Source organism: Crocodylus siamensis, chromosome 5, assembly GCF_052110815.1.
Source record: "Crocodylus siamensis isolate JL-2025a chromosome 5, ASM5211081v1, whole genome shotgun sequence".
Classification (NCBI taxonomy): Eukaryota; Metazoa; Chordata; order Crocodylia; family Crocodylidae; genus Crocodylus; species Crocodylus siamensis.
In genome coordinates, this window is record NC_143399.1 from 183,700,144 (window position 1) to 183,726,320 (window position 26,177).

General features: G+C 43.9%; 1 protein-coding gene across 1 annotated transcript; it reads left to right on the forward strand.

Annotated features, from left to right (window-relative positions):
- The first annotated feature begins 4,782 nt into the window (after positions 1-4,782).
- Positions 4,783-24,138, forward strand: RAB18 (RAB18, member RAS oncogene family). Its single transcript, XM_090047413.1, has 7 exons — positions 4,783-5,078; positions 6,932-6,987; positions 16,904-16,965; positions 19,548-19,620; positions 20,888-21,006; positions 21,086-21,152; positions 22,320-24,138. Exons 1-7 carry the CDS (start codon positions 5,011-5,013, stop codon positions 22,493-22,495), a joined length of 621 nt encoding a protein of 206 aa, XP_089903539.1. The 5' UTR covers positions 4,783-5,010; the 3' UTR covers positions 22,496-24,138.
- Positions 24,139-26,177: the final 2,039 nt, after the last annotated feature.

Genomic DNA, 26,177 nt, shown 5'->3' on the forward strand with positions numbered 1-26,177 from the left:
GCTCAACTGCACCCCACTCTTTTCTTCCCTTTCATTGGCACTATTTATCAATCAGCTCCTTTGCACCGCTTGTTCACTAAAAGCTATCTTTCTAACAACCAGCTGGGTCCTCACTCCCTACTTGACTGCAGCCCCTCATTATGCCCCTCCCCCCAGCCCCTGGGCATCAAAAAGCATGGATCTAGGCACTCCCTTACTCCCAGGCACCCCAAGTCAGGCCAACATTGCAGGCTTCAGTTAGTTCCCAGCTACTGAGTTTTATTAAACTCATATTTAGGAGAGAAGGGAAGGCAAAAAAGTGAAAACATCCCCAGTCACAAGTCTTCTCCTTGGTGGAACCGCAAAGCATGGGTGCAAGCCCTCCCTCCCCTAATTGCCTGCTGGAAGGCATTCATACTCCCACCCCCTGGTATCAGAGCCAGAGCACTTCATACAATTGTGAACTGCTTCCCAATCAGAGACATTTAGGAATGGTTCAGTTGTTATGTCTGTCCACACCCTGTGCTGCAACAACTGGGAACCAGTTCCCAGTTGACATCTTGGAACAGTTCAATTGTTAGGTGTGTCTGCATCCTGAGTTACCCCTCCTAGCTTACAAATACACATTTGCTGCTCAGTACAGGCAACTGGTTTAGCAGCAGGTAGTTGGTGACAGCACCTCACAGTGACATCAGCACTATCTTGGGCAGGCTAGACAGCTTTGATCTGTGCAGCTATATTTGGTCTGAAGTTCTTTCAGAAATCAGTGGCCCTGTTCCTTCATAGATTCTAGAGGCCAGCCCAAAATAAAGCGGTGAGGAGAGCTGTAACTGCTGATTGTGACAGCCCTATAGTTGTAGTGATCAGCTTGCATTTTCAAGACTGTTATTGTAACCAGAAAGACCAGACCAGTGGTTCTCAACCTTTTTAGACTGGAGGCACCCCTGAGAAAATGCCAGCTCTTAGCTTTTACTCATTTTTTGACCACAGAAAAATAATAGAGTGAGTCTTCTGTTGAAAAGAAATCAAAAAGACCATAACAAGTCTGAAGGTTTTTAAAACTATGAATTCCTGTTTGAAATCTCTGGGCGTATCTTGTGAATCATGTTTGTACATCTAACAGTGCTAACACTGTCACCCCATGGCACTATTGAAAGACTCTCAATGCACCCTAGGGTGCTGTGGCACCATAGCTCCTTGTTCTGCTGTCTGCAACCACAGAGAACAGTTTAGCTCCTTTGTCAGGGTTCAAATTACACTATGACTCTTGGTGGGGGGTCTGTGGTAGTGGCAGCCGGAAACTCTTGTCTCTTATGGGGGGGCTCAGGACCCCCAATCCTCCCTTATTTCAAACCTGCTCTTTGTAACCACGCTTCGAGTACTTAATAGCAACCTTCAACTATCTGAAGGGTAGCTCTGGAGAGGATAGAGCTGCACTGTTCTCAGTGGTGGCAGATGACAGAACAAGGAGCAGTGATCTTCAGTTGCAGCAATGGAAGTTTAGGTTAAATATTAAGAGAAACTTTCTCATGAGGAGGGTAGTAAAGCTCTGTAACAGACTACTCAGACAGGTTATGGAAACTCCATCTTTGGAGATTTTTAAGACCCGAGGCTCTGAGATTTCTAGGTCCTGGAAATCATAAGGGCCCCCAGTTCCAAACCGTCTCTAATCCACTTCTGGATTGATGGTATGCTACTAGTCTGGTGATGTAACCAGAGGCCAGGAGTGGTAGCCCATCTATTGTGTACTGTATGTTCTTTCCCATACCTAATGTGCTGTGAAGCAATTATTCAATGTGAAGTAAAATTCACATTTTTGTGAGTTACAGTCAAGAGAGTGTCAGGTGCCCTTGTAGAAACAACAGGAAACTGTTAATTGAGGAATGCCCCAGCTTCCAACTAGTTTCTGAAGGTTTGCTTTTCATATGCCCAAGGCCAGGATCAAAGGGGATTGTCAGAATGACACCTGGGCCTAGAAAAAGAAAGTGGCTGAATGAGTTATTGTGAGCAACTCAGGGAGCATCTCTGAGTCCTGACAGGGATTCAAAGAGATAAAGAGAGAGTGGCACAGAAACTGCAGAAAGCAGGCTGTCTCTTCCAATCCAGAGATAACAAGGTAACAAGGCTGGAGGGAACTCAGAAGCTTTCAGGAAAAATGATAGTAGGGGTAAACCTCAGCCTGTGCGCTGTGTACTCTGGAATGAATTTGTTTGGAAGAAAGTGTTTTTGAATTACTTTAATCACAAGTCCCCAAAAACAGGGTTTCCACATCCCAAGCAGAGTTGAGCCTGACAATTGGTATGTGTATGTATACCAGCTCTCACACACACACACCCCCCACACCACACCATACCATTGGCTGGAGGGTCGCACCCAGAGAGTTGTGGTGGATGGGTCGGTTTCGACCTGGAAGAGTGTGGGCAGTGGGGTCCCGCAGGGCTCGGTGCTTGGACCGATACTCTTTAATGTCTTCATCAGCGACTTGGACGAGGGGGTGAAATGTACTCTGTCCAAGTTTGCAGATGACACTAAGCTATGGGGCGAAGTGGACACGCCGGAGGGCAGGGAACAGCTGCAAGCAGACCTGGACAGGTTAGACAAGTGGGCAGAAAACAACAGAATGCAGTTCAACAAGGAGAAATGCAAAGTGCTGCATCTAGGGAGGAAAAATGTCCAGCACACCTACAGCCTAGGAAATGACTTGCTGGGTGGCACGGAAGTGGAAAGGGATCTTGGAGTCCTAGTGGACTCCAAGATGAACATGAGTCGGCAGTGTGACGAAACCATCAGAAAAGCCAATGGCACTTTATCGTGCATCAGCAGATGCATGACAAATAGGTCCAAGGAGGTGATACTTCCCCTCTATCGGGCGCTGGTCAGACCGCAGCTGGAGTACTGCGTGTAATTCTGGGCGCCGCACTTCAAGAAGGAGGCGGATAACCTGGAGAGGGTCCAGAGAAGGGCCACTCGTATGGTTAAGGGCCTGCAGGCCAAGCCCTACGAGGAGAGATTAGAGAAACTGGACCTTTTCAGCCTCCGCAAGAGAAGGTTGAGAGGCGACCTGGTGGCTGCCTATAAGTTCGTCAGGGGGGCACAGAAGGGAATTGGTGAGTATTTATTCACCAAGGCGCCCCCCGGGGGTTACAAGAAATAATGGCCACAAGCTAGAGGAGAGCAGATTTAGATTGGATATTAGGAGGAACTTCTTCACAGTTCGAGTGGCCAAGGTCTGGAACGGGCTCCCAAGGGAGGTGGTGCTCTCCCCTACCCTGGGGGTATTCAAGAGAAGGTTGGATGTGTATCTAGCTGGGGTAACGTAGGCCCAGCACTCTTTCCTGCTTATGCAGGGGGTCGGACTCGATGATCTATTGAGGTCTCTTCCGACCCTAGCATCTATGAATCTATGAATCTATGAATACCATACAGTCATATATATTATATATATCTCAGCTCATCTTCATCATTATTAAATTTATTTTTGGTTTCCCTAAACAGCTTCTTTTGATCTAAATCCTTTCAGTCTTACAAGATAATACCAACCAGATAAACCAAGTCCTGAGATCCAGTCCAGCAGTGGTAGGACCACTTAATTCTACCCAGAGAATCTCAACATGTCACCAAAGGGATGCACTCTAAAGGGACTAAAAGGGGTTGAATGTGCATGGCACATCTTTTAACTGTTCATTTAGGGCAAATTTAAAGTCATATTCTGCTCCTGGCATTATTAGGACTGAGACTCTAGCCCTGAATTTACAGAGTATCATGGCCACCAACAGACCCATATTCAAATAATAGCACACCTTCAATAGATCTCAAAATATTAATAATAAAGAGACAGATGCAAAATATGCAGCTATTTGTGCATATGTAATTAAAGGATGTGACTGCATCACCTAAGAAGATAATTACTGTTATTGTGTTCGAACTGCAAAGCCATAGGGAGCTAGAACTCCTGAAGTATATGAAGCAGGAAGGCCGATCCTATAGGTGGGAGAAGGTAGGATCCAGTGTTAGTTTGCTGCTCAAACAAAAGGGTGGTTTTTTGTCTGCTTTCTACGTAACGGAGCCACAGACTAGCCAAGGTGTTTGATTTTGAGAATGCTTCTTCCATAAAGCCAGCAGGTTGTAGATGGCAATTGTTATATTACTCCAAACTTCAGTAGACTGCCTATAAATAGGCTACTGAAAGCTTCAGATATTTTACATAAATTGCAGTGGCAGGGTCCTGACGTAAACAGATTGTCCAGGTGGCCACACAACATCAGCAAAGACTAATGGCTGATTTCAGATGCGGATTGGGATATGCAAGCCATTTTTTTTCAAAGAACGGTGTCTTCTTACACTAGGCCTGAGCCCAGAATTGCTGGGGACAGTGGATTGTGCAGTGATTTCTACAAAATGTGAGTTGAGTCATCCTCATCTCCATCCGCCCAACTGTTCCACTTTGAAACAAACTACTCAACTTCATACCACCGGAGGTTCTTAAGAAGGGCGTATACAGGAAGATCTTTAACTGAGTAAGGTGCCTCCTCAGGAAGGGACTAGGTAACCAAGGCGGATCGTCAGTCATATTCACCCCAAAACATTATTAACCAGATTATAAACTTCATTGATGAACAAGGAAGATTTCTACACCTCACTGCCTGCCATCTGACAACAACAGGGAAGAAATCCTACTTGATCTGCGCAACCGAAAGCACCCCAGAGGACAGATTCCCAGCTTCAGCTTGCTCTCTGCAAAAATGAATTTTATTTCTCATTCGTACGTGGACTCTTCACCATCTTTAACTTTCCCAGAGCCTGACGCAGGGTCACGTGGTCTGAGTGCGCCGTCGGGGTGGGGGAGGGCAGGAACTTCCTCCCCGCACTCCGCCGGGCGAACGCTCCAGCTCCCACTGCGCATGCGCCCGTAGGCCCCTCCCCCGGCAGCGGCGGCACAGGCTCAGGAAGGCGACTGAAAAGGGCAGTGCCGCGCGCGCGCGTAGACGCTGCCAGTGCCGTTGCCTGCGCAGGGAGCCGCGCGCCGCTGGGATGGACGAGGACGTGCTCACCACGCTCAAGATCCTCATCATCGGCGAGAGCGGCGTCGGCAAGTCCAGGTTGGCCCCCGCCCGCTTCGCCCCTGGCCACCGACCCCCCCCCCGCCCGGGCTTCTCCCTCCCTACCCTCGCGCGGAGGCCTCCTGCCCTCTGCCTCACACACTTCGGGACGCGCGGGGGTGGGCACGAAGAGCTGGGCGGGGGCGGCGGCTTGTTTACCGCGCGGTGATGCAACGGCCGGTGGTGACAGAGGCCTCGCGCCGCGCCTCTCGCATGACGTCATCAATGCGGCACGTGGCGAGGGAGGGGGGCGGCCCCCCGCCCGGGCCCGGCCCCGGCCCCGGCCTCGGCCTCTTCCGCCGTGCTGGCGGTGGAGGCAGGGAAGGGCGGGGCCGGGCCGAGCCGGTTGTCGCGTCGCTTTCGCATCTGTCTGCTCCTCTGCAAAGGGGGCTTGTCTCGGCTGGGAGACCTCGGTACTGAGGGGCCTTGAGCAGGGCTCCCGGTGACTTGGTTGTGCCTGTCCCTTGGTATCAATAGGCCTTCGCTGCCCAGCAAAAAAAGAAGCCCTGGGGGTGGGGGGGGTGCTCACTGCGGTGCTGCACAAAGCCAGATTGTAACAAGCCAGAGAGCAGAGCTCCATAAACGTCCCTGGCCCAAGCATTGTCGCATCTGAAGTGTGGTTCTGTTCTCTGCCACGCCACCCACCCACTGAGGTGCAGTCAGGCCAGAGACTTTTTATTGGGACTTGGCAAATAGCTCTTCGGCAGCGCCCCGATATTGGGCGAATGGGGAATGGAAGACTTCCTCTGAACTTGGGATAACCCCTGAGCAGAGCCATAACTGAAAAAATGCCCCAGTTGCTTTCCCAATCATACCAGCCCTTCAGGTTTATGCTTGGAACGCAGAAGCCAGGCTTCTTTTGTATAAATGTCCCACTTCAAATAAGCCCTTTGTTCAGCTTGGAAGTGAAGGCAGGCTGTCAGTGGCAACTCTCAGCTGCCTGCCACATGGTGATCAACATGTCACAAGCACACAGGACTGCCAATGGGAAACTAAAAAAAAAAAATGTTGTTTCTTGCCTAGCATGGGAAAACAAGAGAATCCTTGCGTGAAATTAATATTAGATCTTTAAATGGCTTTATTATAGAATTTCCCGTAATGAGACCCTGTTTCAAGTATTGTATAAATATTCTAGTTTCCACTTTCACTGAGAGCTCCTCATTGTGTTAGAAAATGGGTGGGGTGGGGGGGGAGGGGAGAGAAGAGGGGAGTGCCAAAAAGCAAAGTATTGTGGGGCCTTGTTAGGAATAGAAACAACTTCTGTGGTGCCGGCAGGCAGACAACCCACAGGGCTTTAGTGATCTCTGAAAATTGTGATTCCTTAGTGGTGCTTATCTGTCATTTAGGTTTTTTTTTCACATGAGAGAGTAACTTTTAATCATTACAGAATAACTTATTTAGGACAAAAACGTTACACAAGGGCACAATCTGGTAAAATCTTTCTTATGCACTGCTTTCTTAAGAGACTCAAAATAGAACATTAGAAATAAACTACTCTGAGCAGTAGGGCATGTGACATTGTTTTGGGCAGCTGTGGTCAGGGAGACTGACCACAACTGAATAGTGTCTTGCTTCAAAAAGCTTACTCCTTACTGAAAGTAAGGGGAAAAATAGCAATTCCTTCACCAAAATATGGTTGAAGTTTTATAGTTGGGTACTAAATTGCACTGCAATACTTCTGATGTCATTGTTTTCTAGGAGATCTGCTTCATTTAATATTTGCATAACTTTGTTTTCAGACTGTTAGTATACAATGACAGTCTTCTGGCAAGCTACAGCATTGTGTGTTTTTTGGGGGGGAGGTTAAAGCATACAATATGTTCTAATAATATCTCTTATTTTCCCTCTGTCAGCCTTCTGTTGCGGTTCACAGATGATACATTTGACCCAGAACTTGCAGCAACAATTGGTAAGTATGTGCTGACCTTAATTTGGAAAATTCTTAGTAATTGTAATGGCAAACAGTAGCTTATTGGCTTGTATAACTAGTACTGAGGTACAACCTTCATTGGTTTCTTACTGCATTTATAAGTCTGTAGTATGTAGTTCATGTGCTGTGACTGAATCCAAGAAACACTAACCATGAATGTGATGTAAGAATGCATCATGTGCAAAATTAGTCCAGGATTGAGACCATACAGCTTCCACTCTCAAGAATGCAAAAGTACATTTATCTCCTAAGCCGGGATGTCCAATGAACACAGTATGGAAGTGTTGATGCTACAGCTTGTTTGCACCACAGCTTTGTTAGCATTAAAACCCTAGTGGGGTTGTTCCTGAACTTGTTAGAACTAACCTCTGTGGAAAAGGCTATTAGAAAACTATCTCTTCAAGGCTAACAGAAGATACAAACTCCTATTTTTAATAGGAATAAAAACTATAGGACTTGTATTGGGATTGGATGCTTAGGTGATGATCTGAGAAACTGAACACTTTTTATTAAGGCAGATGGTTTTCCTGTTCCAAAAAGCTTGACATTGTATTGGGTCTTTAGCTGCTGTCTCCCACTCCTCCCCTTTAAAAGAGGAGATAAATTAACATAGGAATAAAAGGCCTCAAAACAAATTTCAGTTCTTGACTAGCTGGGCCAAGGGAAAACTGAATAAAGAGCAGGTTAGGTTGCCTTAGATGCTGGAAAGGGAACAACCTTATGCCTTTGGCATGCCAGGATAGTATGGACAACAGTTTCACCCAGTATGAATGATGTTGTGAAGGAGAGGCTTGAATGAACAGAAATCTACCTGTGGTAGTTAAACTTTAGGGCACGTTGCCCATGCTCAAGCTAAATGAACATTGGAGCTCATATACATCCAAACTGAGTCCACAAATCCATGTTGACTCTACTGGTTAGCCTAACTGCAAGAGAGGTTCTGATGGAAAGCTTGGAAGAAACTGTTTTTTATTTATATCAGTGGAGGTGGCTACTGATAGATGCTAATTTTAAGACAAAATATCTTAATTCTTTATATAGATGTCTAACTTGATTCCTTTTTTAAAAATAAATCAGTTGGTTATCTGACAGCTATTGGGTTACCTTATAGGTTACAGCAGCCTCAGGACTGAATTGACTTGATCTTGTTATGAAAGCAGAACTGCCCCAGTAACTGAAACTTTGGAGTCAGTTGCACTAATACTTTGGCTGTTATGATATCCTGAAGGGGTAATCTAGGAATTAACACTTTCATAAGATATCTCTTAATGATTTCTTCCTCCTCATTGTTGTAGCTTGGGGTGGAGAAAGAGGTACCCTTAGGTCAGGGGTGGGCAAAATATGGCCTGTGGGCCATATCCAGTCCATGAGGCTGTTCTATCTGGCCTGCAGGGCCCCTAAAGTTTTTAAAATTTATCTGTCCTTGGTTCCTGTTAAAAATGACAGGACTCGGGGGAATCCTTGGTGAGCTCCTGCAACAGCAGGATCTGCCCATCCCCGCCCCCCCCAGCTGGAAGTCCCAGAAGCGGCTTCTGGCCTGCCCTGGTTCTGGAGGCTCAGGTAAGCGGGGGAGGGCAGGGAATGAGCTGGTGCAGAGCATGGGGAAAAGCAGCCCTGCCCCATGGCCTGCGCTCCCTGCTGCAGCTGCTCGCAGCCTGCACGGTGGTGTCCTGAGCAGGTACAGGCAGCCCCACGAAGGCTGCGAGCGGCTGCAGCATGGGGCGCAGGCCAGAGGGCAGGGGAGGGGCTGCTTTTCTCCCACACTCAGCACCAGCTTGTAACCTGCAGCTGCTGCCAGCCTGGGCCCTGTGCTGGCTCTGGGCTCGCCCGTTGAGGCTGCACTGCAACGGCAGCAGTTGCGGCCCTCTAGCTTGCTGCACTGGGCAGTGTTTGAGGCTACCTCTGCCGCCTCTGTGCTGCCCGGCGTGGAAGCACCAGGCGGGCAGCAGCAGCAAGCAGGGGTCTGCAGTTGCTGCTGTTGCAGTGCAGCCCCAATGGGTAAGCCTGGAGCCAGCACAGGGCCCAGACTGGCAGCAGCTGTGGGTTACAAGCTGATGTTGAGTGTGGGGGTGGGGAAGCAGCCCCTTGCCCACCCTGTGGCCAGCACCCCATGCTGCAACCACTTGCAGCCTGCATGGGGCTGCCTATGTCTGCTTAGGGCAACCCCATGCAGGCTGCAAATGGCCAGCATTCCCTGCTGCAGCCACGTGGCAGGGAAGGGGCCACTTTTCCCTGTGCTCTGCATGAGCTGCTTCCCTGCTGGTGAGCTGCTCCCCCCACCCCACCCCCCGCCACCACCACCATGGGGCTGGGAGGCACTGGGAGTGGGTGGGTGCCTAAGCACAGGGCCCGCACCAGTGTCCCAGGGCCAGTGCCAGCAGGGTGGCAGGGGTATAGGGTCCCAGCTGGTAGGGGCTCTGTGAAGCCAGGCCAGCTCCCCTCTCTCCCTTCTGGTGCAGCCCAGCTCGGCTCCACAGACCCCTGCCAGTATGTGCCCTGCCCTGGGCCGCACTGGTGCTGGCCCTGGGACATTGGTCCCAAGACATTGGAACCTTGGTCCCAAGATGGTGACATGGGGGCGGAGCACCTGTCAAGGGCCGGGGCTACCTATGCAGCCCTTGACAGCTTGCCAAAACTGGGTAAATGGCCCTCTGCCAGAATAATTGCCCACCTCTGCCTTAGGTGATCTTTGCTGGCTTTATCTACTGTCTGTAAGAGTTGTTGATGATAACTGTAAAACTAAGGTTGCAGAGTCATTGCACACAGGGTATAGGGGAGCATATTCAGAAGGAAAAGTTCAGTTTGTACATGTAATTTTTGTGCCCCTTTGAGGGCTTTTCAACCATGAAGTCAATTAGTAATGTTAAATTGTTTTTTATCTCAGTTGTGCTCAGTGGTCACAGAAAGCATAGGGACTCAATTACTATAGGCTTCTTTCTATACACTCTCCAGAGGAGATAAATATCTTACTAAATTCCTCTTCTAAGAAAGGTTATTGGTTGGGATGAAGCTCTACTCCCCCTCCGCCCCCCCCAATTCTTTAGCTGTAGTGCAGTGGAAAAAACTTCAGTTTTGTAATCTGCCGGGGTTGGGCTCAATGGCCCCATCAACAAAAGAGCTTCAAAGGATTCATTTGTTGCTGCTGCTTTCCCTTTAAAGTAGCATAAGCCTGTAAGAGAACCAGTATCTCAGCAGGCATTGTGAATGCTGCGTGATGGAGGTCAGCCTTCCTGAATTTAAAAAGCTTGCATCTCTTGTTTTAGGGGTCACATGCTAGTAGTTAAAGGCTAAAACATTAGCTCTTAGATACATTTCTAAATATTCTAGTTGTAGAATCCAAATTTGAAAAGGGTATCTACACAACTTCCAATCTTAAGGTTATCCAAAGTAGCATCACATTGCTTGAATTCACTAACAGCTATCTATATGAAATAGTCCCTCACAATTTAAATTTGGTGTGCTGCTAGCTTTGGACATTTAATTCCATGAGTAATTAACCTACCCACAGAGTCCAGGTCTTGCACAAGAGCTCAAGTCTTATTTTTTTTGAAACTGAGTTTCTAAACTCTGGAAAAAAGAGTCTGTACCTCACAACTTATACTAACAGACTGAAACAAGAACTATGTAAATAGCCATTCATCTCTGGGATGTCTAATTCTAAACCTTTTATGTAGATCCCCTATTAAACATCTCCACTGCTTCCCATGCTTCCAGGCATCCATCTTCTCTTACAACTCCAATAGAGCATTCCCTGCGAAATTGACACACTGAAAACTCAAAATGCGAGCACCAAAGACGAAAATGTATCATACTAATATACTTGTAAATTAAGCTGAACAAGAACAAGGCGGTCTTTATTCTAACATGAGTTTGAATATCATCTTGTGTAGGTGAGTGTATGTGATGCTAAAGAGCATGGTTGAGAGGAAGGTGTGTAAGAGTAGAAGCTGGAGGGACCAGACAGCTCATTGTGACACTTGTGAGCTTACTCAGAAATTCCAAATGTTGCCTTCATGAGCTTGTGTATTTCTGAAAAGCCAGCAAATGCCACAACAGAAGTCTGATTGTCTAGTCTCAGGCTGAACCAGTGATGTACTGTGAGAGAGGGCTGACATAAACTCGTCCGATGGTGCAAGTAAGGCTCTTAAGACTCCGGCAGGGGCAGTGGTAAAGGTGCATTTATTTCCTCAGCCTCTTGTGTTGGCAGCTATGTTGTAATTTACGTAGCGTTACATTTTTAAGTGCTGGACTCCTCCAATGACTTGCATATGAGTCAGCTGTCTCTAACTCAGGACTTCAGTGCAAGAAGGTGACTGAAAGTTTGAGGTGCCTACATTCTTTTAGACATCTACTCCTAAACTGATTTATGCTAATAGAACTTTGTTCTATTTTGGGGGAAGAAACAGTTTGCTTCTGGCAACATACCTAACTTGTGAAACAAGTACAGAGTGCAAGACTTAATCGGTTTTGGAAAAGGCCTGCATTGGCAAATTGTTGGCTGCTTGTTCTCCTAGTGTTGTCTGCAAAGGCGTAATTGTTCTGATCTAGTTTTCTATTTTAATATAGACTGTGCCTGCACAACAGCTTTTGGTGGGCCTTGAAGTTTTAGCACAGCTGTAGCTGGATTTTTGAGCTTATCTCACCTTAGAGGTTTCTGGTTGCCTCTTGTCCTTCAGTTCTAAACTTTCTTCAGCTGCATCAACCTGAGAATAATTGTCTACTGAACCACTGGGCCGGGTCACTGTTGTACTATAATGTGAAACTGAGGGTTACCATTCTTGTGCAGTATCATGTAGAAATTGCTGCCTGCTGGATTGGATTTGAGGTTTGCTTCTTTTAGCACTTTTTAAAATGGCGGCTTCCTGCAGGATAAGGACTACTTTGTTCAGCTCTAATGGCTGAAGATTGTTTTTGAGTAGAAAGTGTGAGTTCTTCCTTGTATGTCTGGTGTAAGTAAACGGAGAGTAAAATCCTGGCCCCAGTGAAATCAATGAGAGTTTTGTCACTGATTTACTCAGACTAGGGTTTCACCTTTATGGTGGGTAACTATGGAACTGTAAATTTAGACATAGTTGTTGGGGTGCACTATGAATTGCAAACATAAGCAGTCATTAATTATCCCCAAATACTCTTGCATGACCATGTAGCTTCTAGGGTAAGCAAGTCTTAAAAATGGTTGGCATCCCCACTAGTTTCAGTTGGTTATCTGCTCCCTCACAACATTGTTCTGCAATATAATTGCCATCAAAATGTTGCATTCCACCACAGGAAACTGTTTCAGTAGTACCAGTATATTAAATTGCAAGATGTTAAATTGATGTGTATGATGATCTTTTGATCTTTCTGAATGGGGGTGGAAGGGAAGCAAGCTACAGTACTAACATAAGAAATTGCTGTGTTCTGAGTCTGTGGATTGTGTTGTCTGCTTGTCTTGTATCAGTAGATGTTAATTGTTTGACCCTCTTCGCAACAGCATGTTGGAAAACCTACTAGTGTAACAAATGTCAGTGCTCTCTTGCAAGGTCATAATTCTCTATAAAAAGGTTCCTCATTTAAACAAATGAACAAAGACTAAAATAGTAATAGCTCAAACACTTATTACTTGATAGTCTCTGACTGTTTTATATGACATTGCTCTGTTCATCAAGTTGTACAGGCCTTTAAAAAAAAATTCTGTTAGTTTTCAAGACCTCTGCAGCTTGTCAGAAACCTAGTCTAGCTGAGCAAGCAGGTGTAGAGTAAGAAGTGGCTTCTTGTAAAAGCAAGTCTCTTGTTTCACCTTCTGCTCTATTTATTTGCCTTTACACTTTATCACTTTCAGAGGGCTTAAAATATACTTTGATTCCAAATAAGTAATTGGAATGCTGTAAACGTTTTAAAGAAAAACGGTAAATAATCATACATTTAAAAAAAATTGCAACCTTAACATTATTAAATACTCCAAGAAAAACTTTAACGAGTCTGTTAATATTAACTTGGAATAGTATGGAATTCCATCCTCATCAAAGGGCTTACACATGCCTCTTTGGCAATGTATCTTCAAATCTGTACAATCTGAATAACTCTAATCAACGGAGAAATCTTGAGCCTGTTCCTGGGTCTACTATATCAAAGTAGAACTAGAAAAAATCTAGTGTGAGTTTTTAGAATAAGAAAAATGTCTATCAAATGTTTAGGGCACACCTTAATTTTAAGATGCAGTGTTGTATGTGAGAGAAGGTTTCACGTACCCTCATAACCAGGGATCCTGGTTTTTTGGGATTTTTTTTCTGATTTAAAAACAAAAAACTAACCAACCCCAAATCCACAATTAAAATGAAATGCTGCTATGTATATAGGTATCAGTTGAACACAATGTTTTATTGATATATTTACAATTTAAAGCAATTTAGAAGCCTACCAGTGTCTTAATCGCTATAATACAATAAAATAAATTCCACAGCCCTCTGTTCCCCACAGTAGCGTCTGAGCCCTGGCTGCTGCCCATGGTCAGTGGCAGCTGCTGCCAGCCAAGCAGGGAGTGGAGCACAGAGCCTGGCTCCCTCTTCCCCATGGGTGGCACGGCCAGAGCAGAGGCTGTGGGCAGGGGTGGGTATGGGCAGCAGGCTCAGGTTCCCTATCCTACTGCCCAGCCCCTGGGGTCTCCGTAGCTCCACAGGCAGGACCCAGCAGGACAAGGCGGAACAGGGCTGGGCAAGGAAACTCTTTGCTGCTGTGAGCCCTGAGCTGCCCCTGCCCGCCCAGCAGCAGCAAGGGGCACAACTTTGTGCTGCTGCGTGGGCGGGGGGTGCCTCACCGGGGTCGTGCAGCCCTTACAGCAGCAAGGAGCTGCCCAGCCCTGCTCTGCCCTGCCATGCCAGGTCCTGCCTGCTGGGCTGCAGAGGCTCCAGAGGGAGGATAGCAGAGTGGGGAACCCAAGGCCTCAGCAGGCAGCCCACCCCGTCCTGTGCACAGATCTTGGGGGGCACATTTCCTTTCCCTCCGCTCCTCTGGGAGTGTGCGCAGCGGCAGGGAGCCAGTCCCCCCTCCCCTGATGGGCAGGGCTGGGGGGACTGGGACAGGGTCGCAGGCCGCTCAACTCCCTCCCTATGGGGGCCTCGATTTCCACCCCCTCCCCCCCTGACTTATCTGGTAGCGCCTCTCCAGGCTGCCTGGCAGCCATGTGCATGTGTCCCCTGCCTGACTGCCCTCCTCCCGCTCTCCCCAGCCCCTGGTGGTCTGGCACTCTGTCAGCCTGCAGAGAGCTCTTTGGAAATGTGGAAAATCTGCACGTTTCTCCTTTCTAAAATGACAAGTCCACGTTCACTCCCTTGGTGGTTCTTCTCGGAAGTGCCCTTTGCTAAACTGCATAGCAGTATCTGCTTTTCCATTAGAAAACAGAATCGTAAGTTAAGAGCAGAGTTTTGATGTCAAACTATTGAAAATCAGACAGCACTATCTTTAGGATTGTTCAAAATCAGGGGTGTCCAACCTTCTTGAACGTGGGGCCGGAGCGTGAATTTTTTATCACCCAGTGGGCTGGCGAGCCTTATTCAAAGACCTCACAGGAAGTGGTATCACGTCAGGAAGCGATGTCATGTGACTTTTGATACCAATGAAGCTGCAGGAAGTGACCATGAAATGGGTCTAACCAGTTCAAAACTCTCCTATAGCATCCACCTCTGCCACTGTTTGGGACAGGATAGTGAGCTAGATGGACCATGGGGCTGACAAAGCATGGCATTTTTTTTATGCTCTTTTGTTCAGAAGCTCTTATGTTCTTTGGCTGAGCTTCCAAACTATGGCTGAGACTTGCAAAAAGGGGTAGATAGGCATGTTACAAAGTTGTCATAAAAGATTTGGAGCCCTCTAAATCCCATTCATTTTAATGGAAGTTGGCCTTTTGACTTTGCTGTGAAAATCTCAGCCCAAGGTGCCAACCAAAAAAGTCAAAATATATTTTGCATTTCTATACAGTGCATCTTTGTGGGGCTCTCCAAGCATTTTACAAACATTAAACGAACCTCGGGATGAGCCCAGCCAGAGCAGCAGGGGCTCAGCTGCACTTTCCCCCTACCTGCACTGGTCAGTCCTAAGCGGCATGTGGCTCCGCTGCCACTTCTGCCGGCTGGTGCTGACCCAGGCAGGTCTGTTCCATCCGGAGCAGCGTGTAGCTGAAGCTGGCTTTCCACATGCTACTGGGGACGGGAGGAGCCCGGCTGGGTCAGCACGGACCAGCAGAAGTAGTGGTGGAGCCATGTGCTGCTTGGGACTGACTGGTGCAGGAAGGGCAAAAATGCAGCTCAGCCTCTGGCCACTTCTGCTGGCCAGTGTAGACCCGGCTGGGCTCTTCCCATCCCCAGTAACACGTGGGAAGCCAGCTTCTGCTCTATGCTGTTTTTCCTGGCCCGTGCTGACCTAGCTGGGTCCGTCCCATCCAGAGCAGCATGTGGCTGAAGCCAGCTTCCCACGTGCTGTTGGGGACAGGAGGAGGCTGGCCAGGTCTGCACTGGCCAGCAGAAGTGGCGGTGGAGTCATGTGATGTGTGTGGGACTCTTGTCTCTTCCCCAGCCCTTCAGCAGCCATTAGGAAGCTGCTGAGGGAGGGACAAGGGGTGGGAACGAAAGTAAACAGTGTTTACTTCCGTTTCCTGTCATAGTACTGCGGGCGTCAGAAAACGGCTTGGCGAGCCGCATGTTGGACAAGCCTGTTCTAAATCGAACTGAGCATGGCAGACCAGTCTTCAGTAGTAGCTAAGTTTTCAGTTTCAGTTAAGCAGGAAAGGGAGGGTGAGTTGGCTGAAGATTCGTTCCTGTCCCTGCCCCTATACAGGTAATTCTGGAAGAAATCTTTTTTTTCTTTATTCTGCCTATCAAAAACAAGGTACATGTATAAAAGAAGGGTGTGTTTGTATTTGAGGAAAATGTAGAATGCCACTATTCCTCCTGATTCTTTACTGTTTTATCTGAGAGGTCTTTGAACAGCTCTGTAAAACTATCATAGTACTTAAGGCCAGAAGAGAATATTGAGATCAAACTAGATGATGACTTTGTATAATGTGGGTCACAGTATCATAGCCACTTATTCCAGTTCTGCCTTGTTGCTTTTGATAATCTTGGGAGTGGCAAGCTGAGAGTTTGACTTGGCAATACTTAATGATCTCAAATGGCCTCTTGGTTTTGTTTGTGGGTTGTTCTCCTCCCCCCCCCTTGCAGTATAGAAGTCTTTCTTTAAAACTAAGCTTGATTTAAATTCAACTTTGGAATACATGATGTACACAATTAAAGGTAGAAATTTGAAATTGTAAAATGGAGCAAAATGTGTAAAAGGAAAGCAACAGACAAGGTTCTTTGGGTAAATGTGGTATCTCTTATTAGACCAACTATGTAGTTGGAAAAATTGTTCTTTGCAAGCTTCTGGGTACAAACATCCTTCTTTTGTATGCAAAAGCTTGCAAAGAACACTTTTTCTAACTACTTAGTTGGTCTAATAAGAAATACCACATTTACCCAAAGAACCTTGTCTGCCTATGTATGTCCTTAGACAAACAAGGGCTACAACCAACAACCCTAAAAGGAAAGAAACCATGACGAGTTCATTTTAAAGAATGTTAAATACTGTTAGAGTACCCCACTTTCTAGAAGAAATACAGTACCTGCAATTTCTGTTCCTAGAATCTTTAATCAATTTTTTATGCATAATCCCATACAAGGCTTTGAAGCTGAAACTTCAGGGTTATGCAGAGGGGGACAAATAGTAATTATGAGAAATACCTTGGTCCGTTCCATTTGTTCTTGCAAAGTACAGCTTTATTTCTAAGTTTTGGTTTTCCTCCTTTACCTTATTTAAAAAATTGGTGCACACTTGAAAGAAAATCTAAGACTTTTGTTTTATTTTTGTTTTTTTGCTCTTCCAGGTGTTGACTTCAAGGTGAAAACTATTTCAGTTGATGGAAATAAAGCTAAGCTGGCAATATGGGTAAGTTCTGGATATAACTCTTGCTATTATTTCAGTGCTCTGTTCTAGTAGTGATGGCCCTTACATGAATATATAGTAGAAGGGATTAACAAGTTTAAGGGAGGATGTTGGCTTTTCTGGGGGTGTTGTTTTTGTGTGGTGTTGTTTGTTTGGGTTTTTTTTGTTTGATTGGCCAATTCATAAAAATGGACCTGGACTTGTAAATTTGCTCTGGTCTTATTAAAAATCTGAAAATAGGAATGGCCTCTTTTGGGGAATTCTCTTTTGGGAAAGATACTGTCAACAAATTAGATGGCTAAAGACAGCAACTGTGAAGAACAACATGAAAAAGTCTAAATTTGAGTTTGGGTTAAATTACCTCAATCTATTTTCCTACTATGAAGTTTGACATTTTGTATCTGGGCTTTCTTAATATGCTTTAGTAAACACCAAATGCCTTTTGAACCCGCCGAGCTGGGTCCAACTAATGTGATGCCTCTCTGGGCTTGGTGTGGGAGCATGCTAAAATGCCGGGGGTTTTTTTGTCTTTTGTATGTCTGTATCTGTAAGAAGTCAGTGTGCATGTCATCTCTAACATCTGACAACTGCAGCAACAGGAACTTAATAGTCTCACATTTCTACATCTGAAGTACAAGAAAAGGGAAAAAATATCAGATGAACCCCAAAGACTTTTTGCTAAGCCTTGAGTCCAGGGTTGTTCCTATTAACCACTGACTTAATTATGAGATAAAACATCAAGAAACTGTATGTCCTGTAACTTCAGTTTGGTACTGGAGATGACCACTTTAGTAGGTAGAGAAGGAACTTGCAACTTTTAATTTGTGGCAACAAATGAATGCAGGCTTCTAAGTAACTTAAGACCAATTATACACTCTTCAGTCTGTAAATTGGCCCTCTCACTCCCATAGTTAGTAGCACTCTTTGATAGAACTTGGGTTATTTTCTTTGTGCTGGAGGCTGCCTTCAAAGCTGTACTGTTAGGTGAAGTGGAAGAAGCATGCAGGTGAGCAACTTTTGCGAAGGCAGGGGACCAATCATAAGCTGTTCCTTTGTTCTCTTTTATGTTTGAAAAATTTCAAAAAAAAGCAAAAACATAGGGATTTTTGCCTCAGGTAGGCAGTAGCAGGCAAGTCCCCAAAATGTCCTTACTGAAGTAGTATGTATAGTGATAGAAAATGGATAGGCCCTGCTAAGAAGAATAGAGAAGGAACTGGAGCCAGTGGGGTAACTGTATTTTGCTGTATGATGACAAGAGGAAGAAAATGAAAAGGGAGAGTAGGAGGCCCTTCCTAGAAAGGAAGAAAACATGTTACAAGCAATATCTGTGTGTATATATACTCTTCCCTGGGGAAATGGGCAAACCAGCTTCATGAAGAGGTAAACTTGATTTGTGGGGAAATGGCTTTTCCTGTCCTGTTTCCTAAGCACAAATATAATGTAGAAGACTATTATAAAACTGGATTTTCCTTAACACAAATGATGGACAGTCAGTGCTAAATTCAACTTAAAACAAACATGTTCTAAGTGTTAGAGCCCTCAGTACTATTGTATATACTTGTACATGGTGGAAAGCATCTTTATACTGTTAGAGGAAGCCTGAATATGGACTGATAGGGGAAGTGGGCTCTTGGCAGGGTGAGGTAAGTGCATCTTCATGTAACAGCCTGGAGGAAGAGTAGCTGCTGTATGCTGTAAAGATTGCTGTTTTAGTCTGTGTGAACTGGGGAAGGAGAGGAGACTGACTATATAAGTACTTTGAGATCAGGTCCTAGGTAGAATTCCCTTCCTCCTGTTCTGTGTCCTGCTCATGTAGGAGACTTGATCTTCAGGATTTCTTTAAGATGTTTAATCATAAAATATTGAAAACAGGCTTTTTTTTTTTTTAACTTGAGGAGCTTTGAATCATAATAAAAGCACATTTTCCCAGTTCACAAGCTTATTGTTTGTGAATGTAAATTACTTGTCTAATAGATGCACTTTGTCTGGCTTTTTGTGTTGCTTGCACTGTAGCTTCAGAGATTCCCAACAAGGCATATACAGCAAGCACTTCTTTACGTGGTCTTTGCAGACCTTGTAGGTCCTTTATATAGTCATAAAAAACATCAGCTTTCACTTCAGTACATTATCACTTCTGTGCTGCTGCTGCAGGATTGTTTGCTGTAACTTAAGTTAAACATATTTACTATGGCTTGAAACTAATTCATGGATACCGGACAGTTTAATAGCTTTGATTATGGCTTAGACTATGCTGTGTTACAGAAACTTCTGTGGTTGCACTTTTTCTTCGTATGCCATCCTGCCTGCTACAGATCAGTAATACTCTGGAAAAAAGTTCAATGTCTTCCTGTGTGCACATTTTATTATTTGATCTCTTAAATGATTGAACTGTTAAATGCTGCTTCCTAAAGAATAACTTTGGTTTGTATAATCTTGACTGAACCATCTGAAATTGACCTACAGTAAAGTTAGTAAACTCGATTTCTACTGGTGTCATTGTACTCGAAGCTTGAACGTTTGCTCTTTTGGGCGTTCTTCCAAAAATAAATTGAGCCATCTAATGGACATCTGAATTTCTTCTTTAGGATACTGCAGGTCAGGAGCGGTTCAGAACACTAACGCCTAGTTACTATAGAGGTGCACAGGGTGTTATCCTAGGTAAGTTTGATTTGTTAATGTTCAGTTTTAAAATTGTTTTTATTTTTCTGGTCTTACAAAAGAGTTAACTACAAACTAGCTGCTAGTTATCAGTGATTCTTTTTCTCTATCTGTATGATCCTAAACACTGGTGGATGTAATTTTTTTTTTCCAAGGAAAGATCATCTCTCTTTCTAATATTTTGTGTTCTGCCTCCTGGAATTGACCCTTGATAGTGGAAAGGTGGGGGACAAGGGAGAAATCTGTGTTTTTAGGTGAAAGGAAACATCTGAACCAAATAACCTACAGCCTACATCTGTCTACTGTAGTTCTAACTGTTGCATTATGTTGCCTTACTAGGAGAAAAAATGTGTAACCTGCTTTTAACAATAAACTTAACCTATGTAATCTATTGTAGATTTAAGTGGGGTGTCTGTTGCATTTTTCTATGTTATCTTTCATTTTGTACCTTTGCAGTTTGAAATAGTGGCTATGTTGTTTTTGCGCACATATATACCCACTACCTATGGAATCATACATCTTGCGACATGCTCTTATACCTCCAGATAATATATATAACTTATCTATTTCTCTCTCTCTTTTTATATAAACTTAACTTTACATCTCTGTATGGGGCACCAGTACTGTGCCTTAAGTTGTTTTTAAAGCAGGTGGCAGTTCGTGTTCAGTTTTATATCTGACATCTGCTAGGACTATAATATCGAAATCCAGGCACTTTTTTCCCCCCAAGTGAGCAATGGTGGCTAAATAGTTGCAGAAAGCCACTTCATCCTGTCCGCTTTCTGTGTGAGAACCCATTCTGTATGAAGTTCTTGTTCGAGTGCGCACAGTGCAAATAACTCATTACCTGGAGCTGGTTTTGTTTTTGGTAGTTGTAGATTGTCAAGGAAGTCTCTCAAGTTTGCAACCTCAGACCTCCTGTTTATGCTTTAAATGCATGTTAAAGATGGCAAAAATTTTATAGCTATTTGATATTCAAGTTAGTAGCAGTAGTAGATGTGCTTTACTTGGTAAGATGGCTTTTGAGTAGACTGCCTCAGCCAAAGTCTGTCATAGTTTTCAGTGATGATATGGACCCACTTTTGTCAGATGTAGAATTGTTTTAATTGTTGCTTCTCACATTAATTAGATTTAGAATAGAATGTGTGGCCTTTCAGGAAGTTCTGTAACTAATGTGGGGGTTGTTGCAACTCCTGAAATGAGAACCACGTTTTTTGGAAAATAATGTATTAAATCAGAATACTGATAATTGCCATTTCTCTTTTAGTTTATGATGTCACAAGAAGAGAGACCTTTTTAAAATTGGATAATTGGTTAAATGAATTGGAAACGTACTGCACAAGGAATGACATAGTTAAAATGCTAGTTGGAAACAAGATTGATAAGGTAACTTCAGTCTGCTTGCTTTTATTTCTGTTTTCACAGGTACACTTGTCACAGCATGTAATGTTTTTTCTTCTTATAGGAAAACCGGGAAGTTGACAGAAATGAAGGTCTCAAATTTGCTAGAAAGCATTCCATGTTGTTCATAGGTATGTTCTTAAAGATGTACATAAAACTTATGTAAGTGCTAGTGTTACTCTGTGTAAACTATGTAAAAGTGCTGCCACAGTGATTTCTTCTGCATTGTTTAAGTGCTTTACAAAATTACCTTGAGCTTCAACACCCTTGAAAGGTTAGGGGGCTGGGGCACATGACTTATGATGAGAACTGGTCTTAGTTTGCAGAAGAGAAGACTGAAGAGGGATGATATCAGCCTTTAACTATCTGAAGGGTGGTTACAAAGAGGATGGAGCTAGACTAATCCGAGTGGTGGCAGATAACAGAACAAGGAGAAATGGTCTCAAATTGCAGCAAGGGAAGCTTAGGTTGGATATTGGGCAACACTTTCACTAGGAGGGTGGTGAAGCACTAGAATGGGTTACCTAGACAGGTAGTAGAATCTCCATCCTTGGAGGTTTTTAAGGCCTGGCTCAACAAAGCCCTGGCTATAATAATCTAGTTGTGGGGGATGGTCTTGCTTTGAGCAGGGGGTTGGACTAGATAACCTCCTGAGGTCCTTTCCAACCCTAATTTTCTATGATTATGAACAAGTGTTTCCATCTTGTTTAGACATGTCTAATGTGGATGGACAACTTCATAGGTTCATTCCAGGTGAATAAAATAGATGTGCATAAAGATTAAGGGTGACATGCTGGCTCTTAAGTGAAGCCAGAATTTTGCCACTTGACATGTTCATTGCTTTATACTACACTTGTGTAGCCAAAACCAGAGATGGAATTTTTTTTATAAATGCTGAAGATGGCAAAGAGCTGAAGGCAAGTTCTGTGCTGTGCTTGGAGGGGCTGGGGGTTGCCCACACAGGTGTGCATTGCAGGGCTGGGGGGGGACACAGGGAATTGCACTGCCTACCTACTCAGTTATCTTATTGCTGAAGTCTAAAACACAGACTCTTAACATGTCAAAATTAACTAGAGCTGCAACTTAGTATTAAGATATCAAAGCTCACCTATAACTGGGGGAGAAATATCAGCTTAACTGTCACAAACTAGGAGTCGCTTTTTATTTTTCACCTGTGACTTTCAGTCTGCTTCCTAAAAAAGTACAGAAACAAACACCTCTATCTCTTCCATTTAAAGTGAGGGCATACCTTCCAGTCTAAATTTTTATTTATTTGCTTCTTGCACTTTTTTCTCTAGAGGCAAGTGCGAAAACATGTGATGGTGTACAGTGTGCCTTTGAAGAACTTGTTGAAAAAATCATTCAGACTCCTGGACTGTGGGAAAGTGAGAATCAAAACCGAGGGGTAAAATTATCGAACAAGGAAGAAGGCTACGGAGGAGCAGGCTGTGGTGGATATTGCTCTATGTTATAAACTCTGGGAAACTTATCCTCATGCATATTTAAACAGATAATGACATCTTTCTGTAAATAAACTCATTAACTGCTATTTTTAGGGACCTTGCAGTTTGCACATACTTTGTTTTTGTATCATGGCAGTGAACATTTGTAGAAAAATGTGCTCAGCAGCTTTTCCAGTTGAAAATTGTTATGGTAAGCATGCCCAATTTGCATTCTTCAGGTTTTTATATGTAGCATAAATAGTGCGCAAGAAGAAAAAAAATGCACTCAAATTTTATGACCTTATACATTCATCATGTAACTATTCTGAACGAATCCATCTGACAAATGCACATTACTGCGTTCTGTCTGCTTTGTCTCCTTCTCTCTCTTTTTTTAAGTAGTCTTGGAATTCTAGAACTACATCATTTGAAAAGATTTTGAAAATTGACGCAAGCTATATATGTAATATCTTTTCTTGGTAAAGCTTTTTCTCTATAGTTTAAAAAAAAAAAGTGCATAATCATGCCTTTTTTTTTAAATGGACAGTTTTGTCTAATGCCATGCAGTTAGCAGACTTGTCTAAACCATGGCCTGTTCCAGTTTGCAGTGTCATCATCTGCATCTATCTTGAAGAGAGGCTTTGAAAAGTTGAACAAACCCAAATGTTGCAGGGGAAAGGATCATTTTGGGTGTTGTATGGGGTTTGTATTTTTTTTTGGTGGTTTTTTTTTTTTAATTATCGCTTCAGTTGACTGCTGTAACTGGAGTTTTAATCCTGATATTTATACTAAATTCATGGCACTCTGGTACTGTAGTTTTCATGATGCAATTGACTGTCCTGCAGTAAAAAGTCTTCATTTTTGGCTTGGGGTTTGAATGATGTCTCCTCTCTATGTGAATTAACTTGCCACACTTCTGTACAGACACTTCCCGTAATGTTTATAATGTACTTCAGTCTCAGTATCTCAAAACAGTGGCTCCCTGTGGTTATGAAGGTCTGTATCACATGATTGCTTTGTATTGCTATTGTTCAGAACTATAACTTCCTGTCACAAAAGCACTAAATATGGGGAAGTTGTACTGCTTCTGAATCTCTGTATGGAAAGTACTATTGCAATGAGTGTTTCATTTGGGTTTACTGTAACAGCCAATGGCTTGTTTCAGAGGACTTGTATAGACTAATTAATAAATTCTTTTTCCACAGTGTTCAACTTTTTTTCTAACCTCTTCCTATTGTATATTTTCTACATACAGTTTAGACGAGGTCACTTTTTATGAAGTGACTATTTCTGATGTTACGATGACAAAACTAGGATACTATGTTTTTAAAACTAATTGTTGTACATACAAGTAACTGAACTACTGGACGGTTTCTTGTAAATACATAGTTAAATACCTTTCTAATACTATGGCACTTTTGTACATGTCACCACTATGTGATCTGTATTTTGCAACAACTTGAGCTGTTCTTGGTTAAATACACTTAATCACATATGGAAACAAACTTTTGTCCACACTTGCTAGGAAACATTACAAAAAACTGAAGATTTAAACATGCTAGCTGTTTTTACTAAGTACTGTATCTCTTACTGTTAATGTAGCAAGTTAATATGTAAATGTAATTATTATTATTTAATACACACCTCCATGTTGCATTAAAGCTTTAGATTTGTATTTTTGCCTCTGGTACAGCATACATTTGCTAAACCACTCTTATTCATTAGTGCTGGATTCCCTGCTCTGAAGTAAGCACAAATTTTATTACTGTGTGTATTTTAGTGCCTGTAATACATTTTTTTTTTTTTCTGACCATCTATAGTGGGTAATTTATCCACTTGAAACCATGACAGGTGATGCCATATGTGACTACTTGCAGTTCTATCCCTTGCCACTCCCTGAAGTTTCCTCAATAGCATTCAGGTTTTATGCTTCCTCCCACTTTGGAGAGAGAGTTTGGCAGTCCCTTCCCCTATTCTACCCACCCTTATGGAAGATATTGTAGGCTAAGATTCGGGTACAGTGACCGCTCATCCCATCATTCTTTGCAGTCTGCAAGTACCCAAACTGCCACCGTTTTACAGAAGATAAACACCCTTAAAGTGGGAGATAGAAGGGAGGGTTTAAAATGTTCACTCCCTCTAGTGACAACCTAAGTACCCTGTTTGGTTCACGCCACCAGTAGCCACCACTTCTCCTTAATGTTCTGCTTTCTAAACTACCTTTTTAGGATCATAGGAAAATAGGGCTGGAAGGGACCTCAAAAGTCACCTAGTCCAGGGGTTCCCTACCTCTTATGCTGAGGACCAGAAGTGACTGCAGCCTGGCAGTGAATAGTGTACTGCAGGCAGGCAGCCAACCCTTTTTTATACTTGGGTCTGCAGTATACCAGTCACTTCCAGGCCATAGTTTGCCAGTCTGCTGCCGCTTCTAGTCCATCAGATAGCCCTTTGCAACCCAGTACTGGGCTATGGCTGAGGTGTTGGGAACCCATGACCTGGTCTAGCTCTCTGCTTGAGGTAGGATCATCCTTGACTAAACCATACCGGCCATGTGTCTCTAACCTACTCTAGAAAACTTCCAAGGATTCCACAGTTTCTCTAGGTAGCTCGTTCTAATGCTTGACCATCCTCAGGCTCAAAGTTCCTTCTCATCTCCAACCTAAACTTCCTTTGCTGCAGCTTCAGGTAATTATTCCTTGTTCTATTTCCTCTGGCTGCAGGGGGAAATTAATTTCTGATCTCTGGATTTGTCTTTCAAATATTTGCAGACTTATCAAATCCCCCAACCTTGCACTGCCCCCTGCCAAAAAAACCCAACTCTCCAGATTAAATTACCCTAGCTCTTTCACCCTTTCCTCCTAAGTCTTGTCTTGCTGCCCAGGCCTCTAATAATTCCTTTTTTTTACTCTGTGCTGGACTCTTTCTAAGCTGTCTGCATCATTCTTGACATGTGGGACCCAAAACAGGACACAGTTCTCCAAGTGAGGCGCGAATAGAGCAGAAGAATCACTTCCCTTCATTTACAAGTGACATTCCTTTGCAACAAGAGCACCTTGTTGGCTCTTATGGCCTGTTGTTTTAAAGGGCTTTCTTGTGTAGACCAGTGGTCTACAAAGTGGGGTGTATGCAAGATGATCTGTTGGGGTGCAGGAAGAAAATATTAGAACTTCTATTTAAATGTATATATATTGGAGGGTGTGCTCAAGAATTTTTTACTCATAGGGGTGCATGATCAAAAAAGTTTGGAGACAAATGGTATAGACTAAGGATTTTTTCCCCCTCACAGTGGTGAATTTTACTGTAACCCCCCAGTCCTCTGTAGTACTATACTTTAGCCAGTCACTCCCAGGCTATATTTGTACAGACAGTTATTCCATCTCAAGTCCAGGACTACACTCTTACCCTTGCCCTTGTTGATATCATCTGATCAAGGGCAAGCCATTTCTGTAGTCTGTCAAGGTTATTCCAGATCTTAGCCCTCCCTCTCTCTTGAATGTGTGCAACTCCCTTTCACTCTCTTTAGGTGCAGACAGAAGTACAGCTCCCCAGTCTCACTTGTGGCTCCTTACACCATTTGAACCCTCATACAACCAAGGTTAATTGTGTGATCAGAGCTCTCTGCACCTGTGCTCTTCTGTTTTGGGTATGGCTGTAGAGTGCTTTAAAGGGGCTGATTGCACAACAAATGTAATTTGTCTACTGCTTTTGTCTCTT

Bases quoted from the DNA above. Each gene is read 5' to 3' on its own strand.
- RAB18 (XM_090047413.1), top strand. From the start codon at position 5,011: ATGGACGAGGACGTGCTCACCACGCTCAAGATCCTCATCATCGGCGAG. The intron at 6,988-16,903 runs GTAAGTATGTGC...TTGCTCTTCCAG, and splicing joins AGAACTTGCAGCAACAATTG to GTGTTGACTTCAAGGTGAAA. The intron at 21,153-22,319 runs GTATGTTCTTAA...TTTTTTCTCTAG, and splicing joins GCATTCCATGTTGTTCATAG to AGGCAAGTGCGAAAACATGT.